The sequence below is a fragment of the Cryptotermes secundus genome, unplaced genomic scaffold (assembly GCF_002891405.2).
Source record: "Cryptotermes secundus unplaced genomic scaffold, Csec_1.0 scaffold99, whole genome shotgun sequence".
Taxonomy (NCBI): Eukaryota; Metazoa; Arthropoda; class Insecta; order Blattodea; family Kalotermitidae; genus Cryptotermes; species Cryptotermes secundus.
This window is the reverse complement of record NW_019725842.1, coordinates 15,139-39,598: the sequence shown is the minus strand read 5'-3', so window position 1 is coordinate 39,598 and position 24,460 is coordinate 15,139. Positions and strand designations below refer to the sequence as shown.

The 24,460-nt window shown below is 39.2% G+C and overlaps 2 protein-coding genes across 2 annotated transcripts in view; both read right to left on the bottom strand.

Annotated features, from left to right (window-relative positions):
* LOC111863623 (protein canopy 4) overlaps positions 1–6,208 on the bottom strand; it is a 20,232-nt gene extending 14,024 nt beyond the window's left edge. Inside the window, exons 1-2 of the mRNA XM_023850113.2 lie at positions 5,943–6,208; positions 5,664–5,790 (exon numbers count right to left, since the gene is read on the bottom strand). Coding sequence (XP_023705881.1) covers positions 5,664–5,790; positions 5,943–6,042 — 227 coding nt within the window. The 5' untranslated portion in view covers positions 6,043–6,208. The remainder of the gene's footprint in view (positions 1–5,663; positions 5,791–5,942) is intronic.
* Positions 6,209–7,599: 1,391 nt separating this feature from the next.
* Positions 7,600–14,901, bottom strand: LOC111863641 (28S ribosomal protein S36, mitochondrial). Its single transcript, XM_023850138.2, has 4 exons — positions 14,739–14,901; positions 13,070–13,127; positions 8,145–8,305; positions 7,600–7,944 (listed from the first exon to the last, which is right to left on the bottom strand). The coding sequence occupies exons 1-4, from the start codon at positions 14,769–14,771 to the stop codon at positions 7,927–7,929; spliced, it is 270 nt and encodes an 89-aa protein (XP_023705906.1). The 5' UTR covers positions 14,772–14,901; the 3' UTR covers positions 7,600–7,926.
* Between the last annotated feature and the right edge of the window lie 9,559 nt (positions 14,902–24,460).

Sequence of the window (24,460 nt, the reverse complement as noted above, 5' to 3'; positions counted from 1 at the left end):
ATATGTCGAAGATCATCGCCGCCAAGTGGAAAAACTGAACACCGAGCTGGAACGTGTTCTCTCCAACTCCAGGAACCACTGCTCGGCCAGCAGATCGCCCTCACAAGACGTTACGCCCACCCTCTGCTGGTACCATCGCCACTAGAGAGCCTGGGTACAAGTGTATGCAGCCCTGAACCTACCACCAGCAGGAAAACTAACACAGCGGACATCAACAGTGGCACATGTCTGAACCCCAAACAACGGCTGCCTCTTTGTCATGGATAGGATCAGTAAAGCGCAAGGTTCAGACGTATGCATGTATCCCATGGCACAAGAAATGTGTCAGCTACGACATCTGTGTGGCTAATGGCACCACCATCCACACCTACGAATGGCTGCCTCTTAGCCTCAACCTGGGACTATGCTGTGATTTCACGTGACGATTCATAGGGGCCGACGTCACTCAGCCACTCATTGGCACAGACTTCCTCTCCCATTTTGGCCTCCTGGTGGACTGCCGAAACAACTGCCTACTGGACAGTCACACTATTGTCTTCTTTGGCACAATCAGCCACCTCACTGATTTGTAGAGTCAAGACTACCAGTAGCGGCACACCAGTCGACAGCCTCCTCACCAAATTCCCGGACCTCACCTGCCCAGCTGGAGCCCAGTGCGAAGTACACCGCAACACTGTCCATCACATCCGGACTATACCTGGCCCACCAGTAACTTGCCGACCACGGCGAATGGTATCAGACCGACTTGCTATCGCCGAAGCCGAGTTCAATGCCATGTTGCGGGATGGCACAGCTTGCCACTCAGAAAGTTCCTGGTCATCCGCCCTACACATTATACCTAAGGACAATGGTTGGCGCCACCGTGGCGACTACAGAGCATTAAACGCCCAGAACATCCCTGACCGCTACCGAAGTGCATCTGTGTATACTGTGAAACTAAATTAATATTATAGAACAGTTCAACAAGTGGTTGTCTCTTCATATAATGACATCCCACACGCTGTACAAACATGTCATTTCCTTCTATCTTTCTACTTTCAATCTTTTATTCCTTCATTTCTACATTTTCTTCATTTTCATGTGATCTTTTTTTATCTGGAACTCGGAATCCAGAATCTGAGAAACTTCTCTCCATATACAACATTTGAGTTTTTTGAGGCAGTGAAGACTCATACTGTGGTCTTCTGGGTTATGACACCCACCAGGCTACATGGTGCCATAACCATGTTGGGGGAGGGGGGCAAAGTTTTAAAGTACTCATCCTTCAATGATTCATACCCACAACTACTCGGAAGAAGAATGGCTTCAAACACACACACACACACACACACACATACATACACAGACAGACGAACCAGAAGAGCAATACTGGTGTAGGAATAACATGCAAATGACCTCAGGCAATTATTATGGCATATGAGCTAACATTTATAGCAAGGCAGTTAATTTTTGTGACCCCAATGCAGTCCTTTAAGCAGTAAGAAGTAAGATAAAGAAGTCACTTAATAGGTAAAATATTCACAGTTGGTCAAAAATACGAGGGTCGTACTGAAAGTCNTGCTTTCTGAATTGCCTCCCTTATCTCAAAACATTGTCCACGCAGCTGATCCTTCACAAATCTGAAAAGATGGTAGTCAGAGGATGCCAGATCAGGGCTATAGGAGGGGTGTGGAAGAACTTCCCACCCCATCTTTGCAATTGCTTCCAATGTGAGGCGAGTGGCTTGGGGGCGAGCACTGTCATGCAGGATGATGATGTTTCGTCCTGGACGTTTATCGCACAATGCACAACAGAGCTTGTGCAGCGTCTGGACATAACGAGCAGCAATGATGGTTTGCCCAGGTTCCAGGAACTCAGCCAGAATAAACCCCTCTGCATCCCAGAAGACTGTGGCCATCACCTTCACAGTTGATGGCACTGTCTTTGTCTTCTTTTTTGATGGAGAATGCAAATGGTGCCATTCCATTCTCTGCCGTTTCGTTTCAGGCTCGAAATGGCGAAACCAGCTTTCGTCACCTGTCACAATACAGAGCAAAAAATCACTGCCTTCGTGTCGATATCTCTGCAGCAGTTCTGAGGTGATGGCTTTTCGCTGACCTTTGTGATCTTCGGTCAATAACCGCGGGACCCAATGAGCACAAACTTTCCTATAGCCCAAGCTTTCAATCGTCTCCTGTACTGCGCTGTGCTCTATTCCAAGTTTTTGGGCTATTGTGTCCACAGTCACACGCCTGTCATCTTGAATAATCTCATCCACTCTTTCCTTGTTGTGTTCAGTTGAGGCTGTTTGAGGATGACCGCTCCGAGGCTCATCTTCGATGCTGGTGTTCCCATCTTTAAAATGTTTCCACCATCTTCGAACACTGCTCCCACCCATGCACACACTTCCATAAGCACGCTGAAGTCTCTGGTGAATTTCTGCAGCAGGGATTTCCTCTTTCACAAGAAATTCGATGACAGCACGCTGGCAAAATAACAAAGTGTTGTCGGCCATTTTGTTAGGAGTGATACTGGCCACGTGATGCAAGCTGTTGACGTCACAAGACACTCAAAGTTAACACAACAGCTGGTTCCACCTACCACCATACTCTCTTTTGTCTGCTGTTCCCAGGTTGCATGCAAAAAAAAAAGTTGCTCATGACTTTCAGTACGACCTACGTAGTATATCAGAAACTGCCATAATTATTCTTAAGTCACTACTTAGAGCTGTCATACAATTCTAGAAATATTTCTATTAATAAATAATCATATTTTCAAATAGACAAGACTCATAATAATTACATTTCCCATTATTTATATGCATGTCATAATGTGATCACTGAATACTGGCTCCTTCCAACTTGCCATGTGCTTCCTATTGGACTTGAGATTATTGTCCTTGCATTTCTTCATAACATGTTTTACCTCTATATCAACCAGCCTGCCCTGAGAATTTAGTTCAGCCCTGCTCTTCCACATCAAACTAAGACTTCCATCCAAGCCATGACATAGCACATAAGAAGTAGAACAGGTGTTTGGGCTTTTGTAGTTGCTTAAAGTACAAAAGAAAAAGTAATACGAGTAATAAACACTGGAACATCCTGCAGATTAACTGAAAAAATAACTCCCAACTTCTGGAGGAAAAATACAATACCGCTCTTCAGACTATTTGCAGCATCTACTGGAAACCTTCTGCTTGATTGCATGTTTGCACAGATCAACTAATCATCCCCACATTGCACTCTTTTTCAGCATTCAAATTCTGTGATGAATAGGTATCATATGCTGCAATGAAAAGGTACACCTAAAATTATGCTGATACTACACTCAGAACTAAGTACTACTGGGATGCAAAGAAGTGACTAGAAAATGACCTAAGAGTTTGAGCATTTCCAAAAACAGCACCCATCTAGAGACTGCAAAATTTTAAAGGGGATTTAATATAAAAAACTGTTCATGTTTTATTTAGTTAGTTAGTTAGTTATTGGAGAGGGTGGGTTTCCCCATGTACTTAGACCAGTACTGGTCCATTGTGCTTCCCTCTATGATATTCTACCAGTCTCTATACCCTACCGATATTGGTGCGTACCATCAGTCCCGCCGAGCCAGTGAGTTCACACTAGCTTGGCGGTGTCTATAATGCTTCCCCCACCTATCAGAGGCCTTAGAGACTACTGTTGGGTGGGAAACGTCCTTGAATTTGGCTCAGTGATCTCCTTTGGAGATATGAGGTTCTTTTAAGTGTTGTAAAGCTACAACACGGGACCCACGGCTTAAAGTCCCTCCCGGAGGACTTGTTCCCTGAATTTTTCTGCCCTTAAAAATTCGACAACCTCCACCGGGTATTTGAACCCGCGTACCACAATTCATGAGGTGGGAACGTTACCTCTAGACTATGGAGACCGCTTATGATGACCTAAGTAGGAGAAGCCATAGGAGACACATCACACCTTATACTTCCCAAATTCCCTGCAGTTAACTGCTAACACTATGGCCCATTAAATATCTCCTGCCATGCACGCTGTGACCCAGGATAATACTCTAGTGCAGATGATGCATAACAATGCATCCAAGTTTCAAAATGTCCCCAAAAATATCATACTTCCCATGACTAGCGAAACAGGCATTCCAAATCAAAGAACACATTTCTTAACAAGGTAAAATATTCTGTAACAAAAGTAGTAAGTTTGCCTGTGATTACTACAGTGCCTCCATCTAAGAGCTATCTGAAAATCATATGGAATCTCAGAAATGAGGCATCATTTGGGCTACTATCAATTACATTACATTACATGCATCCAAAGTTAGTCAAAATGACTGTAGGATGTGGAATATGTCATATAAATACAAAACATATGTACAGTTCCAATGGAGTTCTCACACAAGAGAAACCAAGAATATACAACGACTACACACAAGGCTATTTAAAGATACGTAAGTTATTTCCTAGACAATAGGTATTCATCAACAAAGCAGAATGAGTGTGTATTTAAGTATGGTTTCAGTGCTATTTTAAATCGTGCTTTTTCATTCATAAGACCTTTGAGATCAGATGGCGGGTTATTAAAAATTTTGATCCCAGCAGCATCACTGCAATGAATCAGTGGACAGCTACCATGTTAAATGTTCAATCAGGTTTGTTACTTCTTGTTAAATTCCAGTGTGTGATACACAATGGAACAAATGTTCATGTATGGTACCTAAATGAAATGTGACTGCACGAAAAAAATATGAAGATGAAAAATTTTCAAATAGGAAAACTATTCATATAGTCTTAAGGTGAAGGTAAAGTGGTCCCTGTGCTTAACTAATCACTACATTATGAAGATATATGGGTGAGTGGATGTACAGACCCATGTTATCTTGACCTTAACACTGGTTGGAGGTGTGGTCAGCCTCATGCCCCAACCACTTTACCCCCTGGGAAAGAGCCCACAATGCCCACTGGACAGGATGCTGGATGGGTTCCAGAGCAGGTCTGGACAAAATTAATTGAAAATTCTTGATCCTATTGGGACTCAAAATCTGACCCTTTGGCCTTCCAAAAATAATACATACAGGATAGTTACTAGGCAAGGAAAGAATAAAATCAAAATGCTGAGTGATGAAAAATTGGATGAAATCAGTGCTAGACTTCAACATTCTCCACAAAAATCCCTCAGACACCTTGCACAGCAGACTAGGGTTTTAATCTGTCATAAAACCCCTGTAACCGGGACCATACAAGATAACAGAAGCCAGATGGCACATAATGCATAGGCATGATTCCTGATGACTGTTAAATGATTTAATGGGTGAAACTGTAATATGTACAGACATTTGTCTGTCAAGTCAGCTTCTAGTACAGATCTGTATGGACCATGATAACATGAAAATCATCTGTTTCTCCCACCCAAGAGGCCAATAGTTTTAGAGTTATTCTCAGATGACTACACTGTACTACTAAGAAATAACTGTAATCGTGTATCTGATAGTGTATGGTGTATACGTGGTATATAAATGTATACAGAAATAATCCAGTGTGCATACGTGGTCAACTGAAGTGTATTTATTTTGGAGAAAATATTCTGCACCTATACTGCATTTCTAGGTTTTTCTGAATGCGACATATTCTTACTCAACATGCTCTCTTTCCTGTCAATGCGAGGCATCTGTATCATGACTTGGTCAATTCTGGCACTTACGATTTATGGTATTTGGTCTTCCGCTTCGGCTTCACATCATCTACAGAATAACCAAGTTCCAAAACTTCGTGCGTTTTCCCCGTTTCATCTAATCTTGATTCCAATTCCGTTGCTAATATTTTACAAACTGCAATATCAAAAAATAAGCATTACAAAGTACTGTAGGCCCCCGAAAACAGCAATTTTATGGTATATAACATGATAAAAAGCGTTTCAATCATATTACAAACGCTTCACCTGTTACTGAAGCTGATTGTGCATTAATTCAAACTATGTTACCTTCACATCTATTTGCATATTTTACACCTTCTTCTTCTTCCATACCACTATAACACACATGGCTCACAATTAAAATAAAAAACAGGACTTTGTAACCCATGGTTAAAATTACTCCTTCTCCTCGAAGCGTATATAACGCATTACCGTTTTTCTTTTGTATTTACATACAGATCAATGTGATAATGTAGACAAACACTCAAGAAAACACACACACCACACGTAACCTCCAGCTCCTACTTTGAACTGAGCACGGATCCAGTCGAAGTGCAAAGTGCACGTAGTGTGTTGTATACTTCCAGCTACTGTGGTAGCCATGGCGAGCAAGTACGGAGACACGGAGAGGATTCGTCATACGGCACCGCTTTAGGGCGAGGGCATACCATGGAAACAGGCAACCGCAACGCAACGGAAATTTCCGAGAAATGTCGCCGATTTCAAGATTGGCAGGCGCTCGCTGAGGAAACGTATGTTGCTTACATCGTCTTGAGGTCTTGAGCGTCTTGAGTGGTTATGTCCGTCAAACGTAATGCTTCTTGCACTTACCTTCTTCAATGGAAGATGATAATATTGATCCTGTCATAATATTGTGGTAGTTTCGGCTGGTTGAGACGGCGTGAGGAAAGGGGACAACGACCATAAGGCCATTATTGGGATGTTAATTAATTTGCTTTAATTAAGGTTAATTTATTTTAATCATCAGGAAATATCGCGTAAGGAAATTTTGAAATACAGTACAACAGTTTTAGCAAGATAGAAAACACCTGATGATGGCCGTACACAGCCGAATAACGTACTGTGGAAGAAGGATGACTACATAGTTGCATTTAAGACGGAAATATATGTGAAAAAAATGATATTTTAGGAAAACATTTGGTGCATCCGTTCTTCTGTGACAGTTTAAACGGAGGCACTTCTATTGTTTCGGAAAAACTTAACCTGGATCCAGACCCAGATATTCTTTCCCCAAGACAAATCTGTTTTGTTCTGCCTAGCATTGTCTGGGTGGCGTTTGTCATATATACCAGGCTTTTGCCCAGTTAACTGCACGAAAACAAAATTAACAGCTTCAACCTTTCGTGCCATCTTAAGAACCAAATGAATCACTGACATCACGTTATTGTACAGCTGACACTTGGAAATCACGCGGCAACGTAATTGTGAGAAGACAGGCATGCTCCGTTGTCTGGAAATTCAGTTTCTCATGACCATGAGACTGGCATGTGAACGTTATTATTTCTCTGTTAACATAAACTGCTTAACAATGTGTAAAACAAATATTGTTAATACGTTTTTTAATGTCTTTTGTGGAGGGGGGGGGGCAACTGGGCAAGTAACTTTGTGGTGCTGATTTCTGTGCAGTGCTTCAAGAACATTATGGCATCCCATTTCTTATCAATATCTAGTGTTGTTTTTTAAAGTAAATGACTGCAAACACAATTTATTCATACTGAAATTACATAAGTAGTATTAAAATCAGAAAAAGGATGTAACACACTACATAAGAAAATCAGTTTAAGTAATGGCAACAATATTCTGACAGTTCTCGTAGCAGATCTCAATGCGACTCAATCGTACACGGAAATTGCGTTTGATTTATGCAATTATATCTTGTTTTTTCTTAACACAACGATTAACAATTATTACTGCACCTCATTTGCTCAGGTTCCACCTTTATTCAGTTGGTTCCAGATATATGTTTCACATTCTTGCATTACACAGGTAAATTTGGGATAGTGACAATTTCAGTACAATATTAACTATAAGTACATACTGAATAGTGCAATATTTTGTATAACCCAAAAATAATTTATTTATGTATAATACAAAATCAACAATCACTGTTTCAGACTCTGCAATGTACAAATACTTTCTACATTCCTCACAATAAACTAATATATGTAATTAATGCACTAAAATCTGGTGTTGCAAAACTAATCACAACTGGTAGGTGCTGTTTTACAGTCTTCTCATGCAGCTTCCTGATTCACTCTGGTCCACCTCTCTGAAAAAAAATTGAGTAACTGGATACATAAAGGATCATGACAGCAGTTTTACAATACTTTAATTTCATTCCTCATTCCATACTTTACAAGTTATTTTTCACTGCTGTTTTGTAATATCTGTGATAGTCAATAATACCAATTTCCAAAATTAGGCACTCTCACAACTCTGTGTATTTAGAAAAGATTACAGTTTACATACATTGATATAGGCAATTTCTTTTTCATCAATTGGCTGCCTGCGATACCGTAGTGGAAGCTGGTAGTCTTCAATTACAGGTCTTAAAGTAACTTGGGGTTTCTTGCCTGCTCCAGCTGAACCTGCAGCATGCTGAGATGCTGATGTTCCAGAGACTTGTGTGTCTAGAACAGATAATCACTCTACATTCTGTGGTTCTCAAATTTGTGCTTGGTGCCTGATGAAACACTTACAAAGTGTTTGAGCCTTTTTTTTTGGGGGGGGGGGACCCGTAATGTGTACATTTTATTTTCATAATGCTTCTGTAACATAACTGAAGAATGATCAGGTACATGTGTGTCATATGAACAAGCTCATTCTTAGTGCATAGGTACCTGTTTCCAAGAAGTATCAGTCTAATTTATAGAATATAATCCGTGTCAAGTTGAATTTCATTTTAATATTGTCACGTGTTGGGCATGTGACGCGACAAATAACTTCATGTGTTACGTCACCGTGGGGGGGGGGAGGAGGAGCGTTTATTGGCCCTGTTACCATAGCAGCAGCAGCGGCTTCTATATGGTTATGTCACCACGATAATGGTTGCCTGACACAGTTGCTCTGCTGTTATGTCACCACGAGGGAAGGGGGTGTTTACCAAGCGTTGCGTAATGATGGAAGGAGTGGGGATATGTGACACCACTTGCAAAAACGCAGAGTTCACATGACGCCTACTTCCTGTTGCGCCATCCACGTCACAATATAAACAACTGCAGAACATTGAGCCTCAAATTAATATTCACATCTTCTTGCAGTCCAAATAAAGAACACTGCAAATTCCAGAATATGACTTGTTATACCTGAAAGGGGGGGGGGCTGATAATATAAAACTACTCTACTCAGTCGCCACCCTTTCAGTTAGGATGTTTGCTGCATCCGGCTGCCGTTGACTGCCTGGGTCAGTTCTGACTTTGCTTGGGCCAGGATCGCTCTGGATAGGTCGTGGACAGGTTGGTTGTGGTGGGGTGAATCAAAACTCCCTGTGTACATCCTACCCTAAGTACACTGATCTATTTACACTTATTTACAATAAAGAGGGGCCGACTTCGGCCAGTTTACATAACACCGTTTCGTTACTCCCTTTCTAATTTCCCTCTCGGGGGTGATGCCGTGAGACTGTTGCTTCCCTCCATTGCCTGTCACTCTCTACACAATTTCTACCCTGGTGCTCATAGGGCACAATGGAGACTGTACTTCAAGTTCATAACAACAACACTGAATTTTAAGTAACACGGCTAATATGAGCAAAGAGACTTACTTGAAATAGAGATGCAGATAACTGTCACCATCCACCATCTTGTGGTACCCTGGTCGAACAGAGCCTCCGGCTGATTGCTGAATATTCCGTTTAAAAATTGTCCCTCCAGTCTCATTGATTCAGTAATTTATACTACCGACTTGCTGACATTCCAACTACAAGGAGGGAAGTTACTCCTCCCTTTGTCCTAAATTTCTAAAACAGTAAATTCTAATTGGCTAAATTCGACTCATCGCGGGCAATCGTGGTGCCTCCCTCTTTGAATTTTGTAATTTTGTGGTCTCCAGTGGTTTACAAACGCCACTTACAAGGTGGAGCGATTACGCGTCTCCGCTGACTAAGATGTTTGTTGACCGCGTTCCACAGCCTATGTATGGCCATCACTGCTCTACTTACTGTGAAACGCTCTCGTAATGTTTAGGCAATGCTTTTGATTTCCAGTCTCAAAATTTGCGGCATAACATGACTTATGAAATGTCACAAGAAACATTTATCAGTTCCTCCCTTTCTTTCTTACTGACTGATGGTGGCATTATCTCCTCAAATGAGAATGGGTTTCCAATCCAGTTATCTTCTGACAAATTTCGATGAATGTAATTACTGCAAGTAGATACCAGGTCACAGCACTACTGTTAATATCACTCATCATATCAGCATGAAACTACAGATGATTAATGGGTACTGAAATTTCTTTGCACACTACCTGTTGCTGTGCATCAGACCTTTATTTCTATTGCCTTTGATTTGCCAGAAACAGTAAATTGTAGCAGTCTGGCTACCTTCTGGCTCATTAAACTGACTGAAGATGTCAGTAAAATAGATCAACCTGATAAGCCAAAATTAATCAACCAATGACTCTTGACACATGCTTCCTGTCACAAAGAAAAACTCAGCTTATCTTCAAAGTTCAAAGAGAAAAGTGAGAGCTGTTCATCTTATTTTGGTGTGAAGGAGGAGTGTGTTGTGTCCTGTCCACTTCCCATCCCAGAGCATGATAACAAAACAAATTAAGAATTCAAAGCCTGTGATCTTATAAAATTCACTACCTGTACCCATGTTATGTGGGACCCTTGTCACCATGGCATGTCCTCAGGTTGTGGATGAAGGAGACAGTTTCCAGATATGGAGGGTACCTAAGAATATATTGCATATGCAGTCATGGACAGCCGACACGGGGTAATCCGCTGGCTTGAGGGTTGGGCTAACAACTCCTCACCACAAAAAATAAGCTTGTTAAATATTTCAAGAAGACTCGGACCGGGACGTATTCTTTGGATAAATTACATAAGCAAAAGAAAATGCATATGAGATTTGGTACTTGGAATGTTAGAAGTATGTACAGGGCTGGTTCACCTAGGACAGTTGCAGAAGAAATATCAAAATATTAGTCACATTTAGTGGAAGTACAGGAGGTCAGATGAGACAGGCGTGTCACTGAACCAGCAGGCGAATATACATTTTTCTATGGAAAAGGGAATAAAAATCATCAATTATGTACAGGTTTTTTCATACATAAGAGAATTATATCAGCAGTTAACGAGAGTACAGTTTGTTAGTGACAGGATGTGAAGGGCTGCACCATAGCTCAAGTGGTTAGTTGCTGGCTTCCCACCATGGTGGCCTGGGTTCAATCCCGGGTCTGATCAAGTGGGATTTGTGATGGACAAAGTGGCGGTGGGGCAGGTTTTCTCCAAGTACTTCGGTTTCCCCCGCCAATCTTCATTCCACCAATTGCTCCACAATCACCCTCACCTATCATCTGGGGCTGGTACAATAGGCCAGAAGTGGTCGCAGTACAAGGGACTTAGTCCCACCCCACTAGAAATAAAAAATACTGATAGGATGTCATATACAATAAGAAGTCCCTGGTGTGATAATCATTGTTCTGAATGTTCATGTCCCAACAGAGGACAACATCGATGATATTAAGGACAGGTTCTACTAAGAACTAAAACATGTATTTGATAAATTCCCTAATTATCATATGAACATTTTGTTAGAGATTTCAATGCCGAAGTAGGTAGGGAAGACATTTTCAAACCAACAACTGGGAATGAGAGTTTACATGAAATTAGTAATGATAATGGCGTTAGAGTAGTGAACTTTGCCACATCTAAAAGACTTACTGGCAAAAGTACAATGTTCCCACATCATAACATACATAAACTTACGTGGACATTCCCTGAGGGAAAGACGCACAACCAAATTGACCATATTTTGACATACAGGAGATGGCATTCAAGTATGCTTGATGTCTGATCATTCAGGGCAGCATATTGAGAAGTTACCACTATCTGGTGGTGGCTAAAGTTAGGAACAGACTGACAGTGAGTAAACATACAATGCACAGAGTTCATATGGAGAGGTTCAATCTCAAGAAATTAAATGAGGTAGAGGGTAAAAAGCAGTATCGTGTTGAAATATCAAATACGTTCACAGCTCTGGAAAACTTTAGACACTGAGGTGGATATTAATAGAGCTTGGGAAACTATTAGTTAGTTATTGGAGAGGGTGGGTTTCCCCATGCACTTAGACCAGTATTGGTCCATTGTGCTTCCCTCTATGATATTCTACCAGTCTCTATACCCTACCGATATTGGTGCGTACCATCAGTCCCGCCAAGCCAGCGAGTTCGCCTCCACTGGCTTGGTGGTGTCTAGAATGCTTCCCCCATCTATCAGAGGCATTAGAGACTACTGTTGGGCGGGAAACGTCCTTGAATTTGGCTCAGTGACCTCCTTTGGAGATATGAGGTTCTTTTACGTGCCGTAAAGCTACGACATGGGACACACGGCTTAAAGTCCCTCCCGGAGGACTTGTTCCCTGAATTTTTCGGCTCTTAAAAATTCGACGACCTCCGCTGGGTTTTCGAACCCGCGTACTATGAGCCATGAGGTGGGAACGCTACCTCTAGACTATGGAGGCCGCTTTGGGAAACTATTTGAGAGAATATAAAAATTTCAGTTGCAAAGAGCCTAGGTTATTATGAATTGAATAAACACAAGCCATGGTTTGATGAAGGATGCTCAAAATTATTAGATCAAAGGAAAGAAGCCAAACTGCAATGGTTACAGGACTCAAGCTAAATAAATGGGGACAATCTGAACAATATAAGATGTGAAACCAGCAGGTATTTCAGGAATAAAAAGATGGAATATCTGAAAGACAAAATTGATGAGCTTGCAATGAACAGTAAGAACAAGAATATTAGATACCTATATAGAGGAATAAATGACTTTAAGAGGGGTTATCATTCTAGAAGTAACTTAAGAGAAGGATGAGAATGGAGATCTGCTTCCAGATTCCCACATTTTGAATCGGTGGAAGAACTACTTCTCTGTTATTGAATGTACATAGGGTCAGTGATGTTAGGCACATAGAAATACATACAGCTGAGCCATTAGTGCCGGATCCTAGTCCCTTTGAGATTGAAATTGCTATTGCACAATTGAGAAGGTATAAATCACAGGTAGTGATCAGATTCAAACAGAACGTCAACATAATATAAGGAGAGAGCAGTATCTTAAGTTGAACTTCCTCAGTTTCATATGAAGATTTATTGATAGTGAACATACATGCAATAAAGTGTAGCCTTTATGTTTTGCAGTATAGAGAAAAATACAAATCTTACCTGTGACTGAGGCACCTCCTTTTCTGAATTTTATCATTGGTACATGTGGTCTGATAACCTATGAATAAAAGGAAATCATAAGCAGAGAAAATTACTTCACTGCATTACAGGCTATTAAACTATCCTTGAAGAAAACTTACAACACTAGTATTTATGCTGATAATATGGATACCACAAAGTTTAATAAAAAAGTCTGCAAGAAATAAAACTTAAAATGAGCTTATAATAACAGAAGTATGTTAGAGTAATATAGACTGCTGAAGAGAACAAGTGAACCTAAGACAGAGGAAGTAAAAGCAAAGATCAACATAAAGTTTCCCTTGTGCTTAATTAATTTAGCAGCATTCCATGAAGACATATGGAGGAGTGGAGGTATATCTCCACCATTCTTGACCTTGGCACTGGACAGAAGTGAGTGATCAGCTTCATGCTCCGGCCACTTCGCTCTGCAGGGGGGAGGGTGGGGGAGGAAGACTCCAGCACCCATTGGATAAAAGGTTGAGTGGGCCTCACAGCTGGGCTTAACATTGTGAAGAAGAAAAAATCTCTTGCCCTTGCTGAGAATCAAATTGCGACCATCCAGCCCGTCACTGTAGTGACTGAGCTACCCAAGCGCTTAAAAGAAAGAAAGAAAGAGGGTAGTAGTCAGAATTACATAGTAAGGAGCTCTGAAATGTAAATACCTCTCTACTTAACGTCCATTTATTTATCATCCATCAATACTGCAACAATTGTTTATTCACTACTTAATTTTAATTTTAGTTTAACATTATACACTTTGAGACTACATGTTTTGGCCCCAAACTGCAATCTTCAGGTGTCTTGATATGTTACAATTATGTCATTAAATTGTTATTATACATGTAGTGTCAAAGTGTTAAAATTAAGTAGTGAATAAACAAGTGTTGTAATACTGACGGACAATAAATACATGAATGTTAAGTTAAACAATTGCAACATGATGCTAAAATACAGAATTACCTTCCTACTATTGTTAGCAGTTAATATTAACTCAAGACTGTGGGACATATAGCACACAGTAACACAACATATGTATATAAAATTACTGCCAGAAAAATTCAAAGGAAGAGATTTCTTGTAAGAACAATGTACATACTGAAAAACAGATACTGCAAGAAATAGGATGTGAAGGTGTAAATTAAATAGATTCATCATGGTGTCCAGTGCTGGGCTTTCATAACTACAGTGCTGAATCTCAATTTCCATACGAAATTTTCTAACCAGAATAACTGTAAGCTGCTATTCAAAGAGTAATGGTTATGAAGCCGTCTAGGCTTCTACTGTTCCTACAATTTAATTCAGTGACGGGTAAGGGCATTAGGAAAGTCGGAATGGGTTCTGCTGAAATTATTTCTTCTGGCCTTGTATAAAACATCTGGTTCAAAAGGCTCATATGTACGGTTAAATGTGTTCAATTGTAAAACCAACCACATTTCAAATATAATTTCAGTAACAGAGTATATAAATTAAAAGTCGTTAGACGAAGTATAAAGGGGTCTGCCTTTCTCTGCTATAGGACATTCCTGAATTTGCTAAACGGTACGAGTTTCTGAAGGTATTCAGCATCTGGTGGTACCAGCCCCAACAATTATTCCGTCACACTGCCGACCGTCCTTACATCAACTGATTTTAGATCATAAATACTTACTTGCCATGATTTTGCAACAGAAATACCAGCCATCTGTAACGAATATACGCAATAACTCGTCTAACAGAAGAAAATTCAAACGGAAACACTCACACAATAATACGCATACTTTCTACACCAACCTATACTAACAATTTAAACCAAGCATGGTTCTAATCACGGATCATTAAATATTTCCCACGTTGGTCAGCATAGTGATCCATGGTAAGATTGAAGCTGATAGTCTCGATGGAGCACAGAGAGTAATTTCTCCGAAATATCATCGTCGACCTCTCCTAATTTTGTTTCTCATTCAATTTCAAATTCTAGCCGCCCGATTTCAATCGCACCGTCTTTGCTTCATTTGCTTCTGTGGTCTTTGCTAGTTCAACTTGTATGACACAATTTGACGTTCATATTCCCTGCTTTCGCCGCTTTCTGAATAAAAAATATGCAACGTATATAGTTCATACTAGCATTTTTATAGCAGGAAATATCGCTAACAAAATTCAAAGGAAAACAAATGAAACAATAAACAAAATCACAGAGTGGTTTGAGAGAAATCGATTAACTATTAATAAAGAGAAAACAATAGCAATAGCCTTCCATCATCCTCAAAAACCAAAACTTGAATGCCCTCCAATAAAGATTTATGACACTGTCATCAACTACACAGATCACTCAAAATTTCTGGGAGTCTGGCTAGATAAGCATCTAAGATGACTATGCATACTCAAAAGCTAGCGAACAACTTACGTAAAGTATGGTTTGGCCTAAGGGTAGTTAGAAGAGTGACTGGACTAGAGACTGTCCGCACATTATATTATGCTCATTTCCAATTTTTGTTACGGACTGATATTTTGGGGCAACTCAGTAAACGCAAAATTGATCTTCAAATTACAGAAGAGAGCTATAAGAGCTATGATCCAGGTCCCAAAAACGACTAGTTGTAAACAAATTTTCAAATTATTTCATATATTACCTCTACCATCTTTGTACATATACGAAACTCTAATATACATAAAATCCAATTCGAATGATTTCACAACCAACTCAGGATTACACTCGTACAACACAAGGAAAAAAGACGACTTGCACATCATCCCATGTAATACAAGTCTATGCAAGAACAACTTTAACAATGTAGGACTTTGACTGCTAAATCATCTGCCACGATATATTAAACCAATACCAGTACTATATAAGTTCAAAATGCTTTGAAAACTTACCTACTTGATCATTGTTTTTATAAAGTGGATTAGTATCTCTCGTGTGAGACAAACACTAAACAATTATAATCACATAATTAATGAATAATCGGTTTTGGGAATCCTTACTGCGCAGTTTTCCTTAATTCTTCCAGCAACCAAGATAACACAGTCGGAGATGTACCTGAATGGGCTACTCTGGAGAGATTGCAGATGCCAAGAAGCTGCACCAGGAAGGGAGAACAGATGGAATGAGATGCTGCAGTGTAGAGTCTACAGTGAAACGTTATACCAGTGCTATCACCAAATTCACCAATATTATCTCAAAGGCCGTGCCATAGCTTAAGCGGTTAGTCGCTGGCTTCCCACTGCTGCGGTCTAGTCAAGTGGGATTTGTGATGGACAAAGTGGCACTGGGACAGGTTTTCCCCGAGTACTTTGGTTTCCCCTTCCAGTACTCATTCCATCAAATTCTCCATAAGCATTATCACCAGTATAGGTACAATAGGACATATGAAAGCTGATGTGCCGAGGGGACCTAATATGGATTCCACCTCACACTATATGAAATCTTAACCCTTGTACACAATTTTAAGTATTGTAACTTTATTCTCTTATTGTAATCAGCCAATGTACAGTAACTGACTTGTCCTATATCATGTAACAATGGTCTATAGAGACGAAATAAATAAATATCTATCATATAGATAGATGAGAGAGAGGCAGATGGAACAGATTACGTAGTTTGGGTGGACAAATAGAGAGAAATGCTGGCAAATGAGCAGGAGTGGTGGTGGCGACTTTTTTGTGATATGTACCCACATTTGCTCCAAAAGCACTCAACAAAGAATAGAGAGGGGCCAGAATTCGTAGCAACTTAAATGCTGATCTGTGGGCTGTCTGGTGGGAAATTCTATTATGGATTGGGTAAGGACTGCCCCGAAAACAGAACAATACTTGATAGTACCTGAGTTCCCGAAACAGCAGCGTTTTGATACAGCAGTTATGGAATGTGGAAATGGACAAAGGGGCTGTTTCTCGTTTGGCAAACAAGAATCATATATCCTTTCCTATTGTGGAAGGTTTCTTGTTGTGAAATAACTGACCTGCAGTTTGAGGAGCAACCGGTTTATGACGTTGGACCAGGCCAATGAAAGGGATGTAAGTGGAAGAGGACAGAGGAACATAGTCTTTTCAGGAAATGGAATATGAAACACTGGAGAGGCAAGAACAATAAAGTGTTAAAGAAATGAGTGCATACCCCTGGAGGGCCTGTGCTGGTGGACCCTACATGTTAAAAGCTGGTATTCACAGAACTGGGTTGGCTGTGCATGTAAGTATATATATATATATCCCAAGGAGGAAACCCAGCATCAGTTGCTGGAGAAAGAAGGCAAGTTTACATGATACATTCATATTTCCATGTAAAATTTAAATACTGAAAGTATAAATATATGTACGTATTAGCAGAAAATGTGAACACTGTGTAATATCTTCAAAGCACAGCTGACATATAGCATTCTTCATATTCACAATCTACTGACTTTCTCAGAGATAAGAAATAGTGAAGGCATACAGAAATATTTATATTAGATCGGCTGGCTATGAACAGGAGAACTTTGTCATGCAGTCCAACCTTCAGAGCTGCAATGCAGACAAATCTGAGTGGAGGGAAAACATTCAATCTCCATTTATATACATTCACATCTGCTGATAACTGTAAAAAACATAACAAGGCAAGCCATGCTATGTGATGGCAGGAGTTTGAATCCTTGTAGGGTCAAGAATATTCTCTTCTCCACATCGTCCAGAATGGTTCTGCCGTCTACACAACCTTCTATCTAATGGGTACTGGGGGCTCTTTCCCCAGGGGGTAAAACAACCAGGGCGTGAAGCTGACCACTCATCTCCAATTAGTGGTGAGGTCAAGAAAATGTGGATCTATACATACATCCACTCTTTTATATGCCTTCATAGCATAGTGCTTAATTAAGTTAAGCACAGGGATAACTTTACCATTCTCAACAAAACTTACACTACTCTCCTGATTGAACACAGTGATTTTAGTAATCCTACCATCATTGAAGCACTTCTGGTACTGTTGGAATATTGTTTAAATTCTGGACTGTGTCACCAAGCAGCTAGAGGTTTATGCTGTCCCTAGCCAAGAGGCATCAATAATGATGGACGTCCTGGTGACCAACTTCTTATGCCATTTCATGGTCAAGAGGGAACTGCACAGCAGTCAAGGCCAGAACTCCTGTAGGAAATATTACAGAACCTGGGATTTTGCAAGATGTGGACCTACCTTCTGCACCAGGTATTGGATGGCATGGTGGAATAACATGAAGGCAGTAGAAAAGAATCTGAGGAAGGTTCTGAAAAACCAGTGAGACTGGAACAAAAGACTACATCTCTTCATGCTGGCCTACAGAGTATCAACCCAGGAGATCACACACATGGCCATGCCCAGCATGGTGATTGGGACAGATCTATATCTGTCCTGTGAACTGGTGGTTAGGACTCCCTCCAAGGAGCATCCTAGAACAAACTATATGACAGACCTCATGGAATGGCTTCATAATATCCATCATTATGCCCAGCAACAGGGTGAAGGACTCTGCATGATTCCATGAAGGAGACTGAGCCTGGCTGTACTGCATGACTCGGAAATGTAGTCTACAGAATCCAGCAGCATCCCAAGCTGGAAATGGTAATGGTGTACTTGGAATGATTGGGACTTTATCCAGGGGAGAGAGCAGTATTGTGGGATTAGGGATGGTGGGATTGTGCTGCCTGGTCTGCATGTGCTGCTTGTTTAATTGAAATACTGAGAATCTTTTTGGGACATTCAGGAAACTGCTCAGCTGATGAAGGCCAAGGTCATCTGAAAATATGCTAGAAGTTATCTACAGGTGACAAGTGACAGGTAGTTAAGTTCTCATTAGTGTCCAGGTCACTTCAGTGCAGCAGAGCAGTGGAGTGAGCAGTGAGTCATTGTTCAGATAGTGAGTACAGTGAGTCTGTGGGTCAGTTATCAGTTCAATGTAATGCAGTATAGAAAAGTCAGAAGAGGTGAGTATAGTCTGTAAGCAGTAGCATTACTATGAAGGAACAAGTAACTAGAGAACTGATCTCAAGAGCATACATGGTTACAGACAGTGGAACAGTAATTGCTCCAAATATTAATAATGATCACAATATATACAAATTTGACTTTAAAATTTGAAGCATTTTTTTATTTAAGGATTCTCTTCTCATTGGATCTAGCCCACAAACTCTGTGTTCCTAATGAGGTCACCTGTGAAACACTATACAACAATCCTCCAGCACTCATTGGTCTTTAATACCTTCTTTCTTTCAGGATGTACATAAAACACACTATTCTTGGCAGAAAATAATACAAGTACTTCTATATACATACTGGTACTCAAATATTCAAACTTTCTGAGAACTCACAACATGCATTTTATTCCTGCCATGTTCAAAAAAGGAACAACTGGAAAGGCTAAGTTGTGTATCATACTTGTAGTTACTCATATCTCACATTCCACATACACAGCTTCAGCCAGTTAATATATATTTGTAAAATGTACTTGTAAAATAAAGACGGACTGCTTTCTGTAAAATTTTCTTAGACATAACAAGTTTTGCCAAATTCAAATTTGGCAGAGTAGAATTAAGAGGCAGGCTTATTGCATTTGTGTATGAAGAAAGTTAACTTTCTACCACTATAATCCATTGTTGGTTTAAAGTAACAAGATGTAAAACAATGTTTATATAAAACATTAAAAAATAAAGCTCAATATAAAATTAAAATTATGCAATGTTCTTAAATGCTTATACATAATATTCATACCCTGGCCTAACATATGCAGAAATAAGAATATTCTACATAACAGCAATGTTCAGGAAACAAATCAATATAATCGTTGAGCACAGTGCATTTGCAGTTCTGAAAATTGACTCAACCATTATACTATCAGCACCACACTCACATTTCAGTTTTTTCTTACAAATTCAAATTCTTGTTTCCAGTAACATGTCATTTCAAATGGCCCTTTGCCTAGTTATCTTAATCTAATACATTTTAAAACATGTTACCTAAGACGACCATACATATTCCTTATAAACCTATGAGATAACCACACCATTAGCTCAGTCATACTAACCCAGTCTCAAACTGAATAAGAGAATTTTATTTTCCCTGATTTAAGGAAACATCTGAATGTCCAATGGTTGTCACCTTTTGCTTTGAATCTGAGTACAGCCTGATAATTTTTCATTATTATCCATAATGCGCTCTATGTAACTGTCAATTCTATTAAGTATTGCCTTCATTATTATGTGTTCAGTTGCAGTGGTGTGATGGTATTTTACTGTATGACCGTAGAGGGAGGTTTCCCCTGCATTGGGCACTGGCTGTTTCTACACAGAGAACTTTTTTACTACAGCACATAAAACAAGTTTGTTGACACTTTGAAGTTTTGAAGCAAATAATTCATCAAGCATTTATAGCACACCACACCACTAGTCTTACAATGTGTAATGACACTCGTTGCATGGATCTGTATGAGCATATCACTCCCCCATATGCCTTCATGGCATAATGCTTAATTAGTTAAGTACATGGACAATTTACCTTTTTGTGACAGTTATTGAATGGCATGAGGATTTCCTTCACTTCACATTTATACACTTTGGGTATTGACATGACAATTAAGGTAAGGCCTCATTGGTTAGGATTAGTAGCTCTCGATCCATGATTACATCGTGCACATGCCATAGCAAACCAGTTGCAAAAGTGAATTCTTGCTTTATCATCTGGTTGTTTAAGTTTATGCACTTTCATTATTTTATGTGGATAAAATGTAATCAGTCTTGTGGGTGTGAATGTAGATTCCAGTCAAACTCCAGTTTCTTGTGTCATCTGATCTCTAACCATGCCTGAATGTCAAACGTTTTCTTTATATACTGCTTGAATTCTTCCTGTTATCACATATTTGACATGTTGTTCAGAGCTTTTTGACAAGCTTTGATGAAATATGCAGTTTTATGGGAACTTGTTCTTTTGGGTACTTGCAAATGAACCTTAAAATGCACTTCCTATAGGTTTTCTCTTTTAAAAAGGATTTTACTAACTTTCTGTTCAGTCATATACCTCACTGCAAGACTCCTCATGGCATTCAGAAAGTGCTACTACATAGTCTGCAACCAATTATTTGCTTCAGATTAAAATGTGTGACAAAACTTGTTTACATGCTGTGAGGAATGCTTGATGGGAGAAGGGGGTCAATTTTAGCTGTCCTTACAAAATATGATAAGTTTGCATCATCTTTTTATAGTATTCAGTAGTTAAATTCTGTGTACACAGTGCCCAATGCACTGGAAACCCCTGTGCTGTTCTCTCTACAATCAAGCAGTAAACTACTGCCATGCTATGGCAAGCATGTTTGTGCCTCAACTGAATGCTCTATATTAAAAGTGAACACAATTAATGTATGTAGAATGTCCACTTACACGTATCAAATTGCAGACATGCTCACTTCTGACACTAGTTAGTACTAACAGATGAGCAGTGTATGTTACATCTATTTCTAGTACAAAACAAAAAAAGGAAGAGTAAGAGTCCAGAGATTGCTGAACACTTCTTGCTGTTAATGGCATGCTTCATTTAACAGAATTAATTTTCTAGTTATTCATATGCATGCTCAAGAAATATGTTGGAATGGGGACATCAGTTTTGAGTAGATTCTGTACTAGCTAGTGTCTATATTTTTCTCAAAGTAAAGAAAGGCATACTGATTTCTGCTGGAAATTAAGATTATATTGCCATTTAACCTATCAACCCTGGTTCTAAAACATAATTTACATAGGATATGTAACATACAGTGCTTGTTCTAGCTATAGGATGGTAAATTATGAGTACTCATTTTCTTCAAATATTTGGTTCATATTGTTTGGTATAAAACTGACCTTTGTGCCATGATGATATCACTATACCAGTACATAATATGAATTCTCATCATATGGCTTACTAAGATCTGGTTCAGATGATTCAGTGTTCAATTGATATCTGTGCCATGAAATCATAATACCAATACTAATATGAATACTTATAATGCTACTAAGATCTGGTTCATATTATTCAGAGTACAACTGATTTTTGTGATGTGAAGTATCATAGTACCAATAATGATACAAGAACTCAATTTGCTACTAAGATCTGGTTCAGATCATTCAGTGTACAACTGATCTTTGTGTCATGACAGTATCATAATACCAATAATAATATGAAAACTCATTTTGCTGCTATGATCTGGATCGGATTAGTCAGTATACAACTGATTTTTGTGCTATGATGGCATCATAATAGCAATAATAATGTGAATACTCATTATGCAACTAAGGTCTGGTTCAGATTATTCAGTGTACAATGATCGTTCTGCCATGATAATGTCATATCATTGCATATAATGAAATTGCAGTGGAACATGTATGACTTATAACAAGGAACAGCAAGAACCACTGGAACCATCTATGTCCTAACATTAAACATATGGAAAACTAATGCATAAAATGAGGATTTTTATCCATCATCTTCTTTGCTACCAGTGATTTCTAACTAGCCACCACTGTATAGCCATAACACTTGCAGATTTCCTTCAGAAGTTATTCATGGCTAACAGTCCATAAAGGTTCCATTAACTCACCCTCTCTGTCCTACCACTGTCCAGGAGAAAGACTGCATTCTAGAACTTACTTGTGAGCAGTGCATCCCCTCCAAGTTTTAAATACTGAAGAATGTCCTTCACCTGACTTAATCTGAATTTCATCTTTAAGTCCATAAGCTTGTTTCACTGCATATTGTGCTGCTTGACTAGTTAAAATGTAGTTTATGGATGCATGGTGCACTTATCTTCCCCTTCTTTTTCCCACAGGTTTTCCGTTCTGAAGTTCCACTGACCTACAGTGGATCAGTGATGTCATAGAATACAACTGCACAGGCACATGTTTTAAAGTAATGCCCAAGTGATGTAACCTTATATCAAACATCTGCTGTGTTTTGGTTGGCATAAACTATAAAATTTTGAGATACCTTAATTAAGGCAACAAAACAGAACAATTCAGACCTGAGCTCAGCTTGAAATGTTTTTGCAACATTTGCATCTGATCAGAAAGTGAAACAGGAAGGCAATAAAGATTAACTTCTTTAACCATGTTTATGATAATGGAGAACAAAGGCAAAATGCGGCATATAGTAAGCCAAGGATAACTAAAATTGATTGTTCTGGTACATGCTGGCAAAACTCATTTTGCAATCTCTGTCTGTGACACGATGATGTGACAGGTATAATGAGAAGAGACCTGTGCTACCAGTGTAATGTCACAGGCAAGTGAACTACAAGTGGTATGGATCCTATGCAGGTATTATAATTAATATGTTGTTGGACATTATCCATCATCTTGCTATTCTTAAAAAACTGTCCTGTTTTTTTTTAAAGAAACAGGACAGTTTTTTTTAAGAACAGACAAGATGATGGATAATGTCCAACAACAACATATTAATTGTAACAATTTACCATCATCACAAACTTTTAGATCTTAATATGCAGGTATATTATGAAGAGGGATATTCTCATTACAGACGTGGGAACTTAAATGTGTTCAACTGATTGAGTTAGAGAATTGAACAGTTATAGGTTCACACATATAGCTAACATGTCTTCACCGTAAGATGTGTTCTACAACTGAATATACGAGTAATTGCTGTTTCACAACTACCTCTTATGTATGTAATGTCAGAAAGTTGCATCTACTCTGAGGTGCATACAACAGTCTGTAAAATAATGTACTGGAGAAATATTAACTGCTTCATGTGTTGCGTCTGTTGGTTTCAATACAAGTAGATAATTTTTCTCACAATTACTCATGTGCAGTGAATTATGGGTGGGATTAATGGCCATGATTTTTGCTTGTGAAGTATAGCTTCTAATTGGAAGTTGGGTTGTGATTTGAAGACTCTATGTTAAATTTAAGAAAATCCTTGACCTTTTGGTTCAGATAATGCTAACAATGATGACTGTTGAGATATTCTTTGTTTTTGATATCTCCATAATAAGCACTTCAAAAAGTACAAACGTTGCCCTATCTGCATTATTTTTTATACCTTAGTGCCATACTGTATTATATCTAATTAGAAATTACAGGATGGACTTCAAGAATTATGAAGTTTAACCATTTTTTGCATATTACGATACAAGTATGTTAGTGTCCATGATGTGTATTTATGCTAACCGTCTTACAGTGCACATTGTTTATTTAATTTATTTAATTTCACCTAGATACAGATGAGAAAGGGCCATATATTTTACAAAGTGAGGTAGAAAAAGCTATCAAGGAAATGAGGAAGGGAAAGGCTACAGGAGATGATGATGTACCTGGAGATGTGCTCAAGTTACTGGGAGAAGGTGGTTTGAAAACACTGACAAAACTAATGAACACCATATATGAAATTGGAGAGTGGCCCAAGGA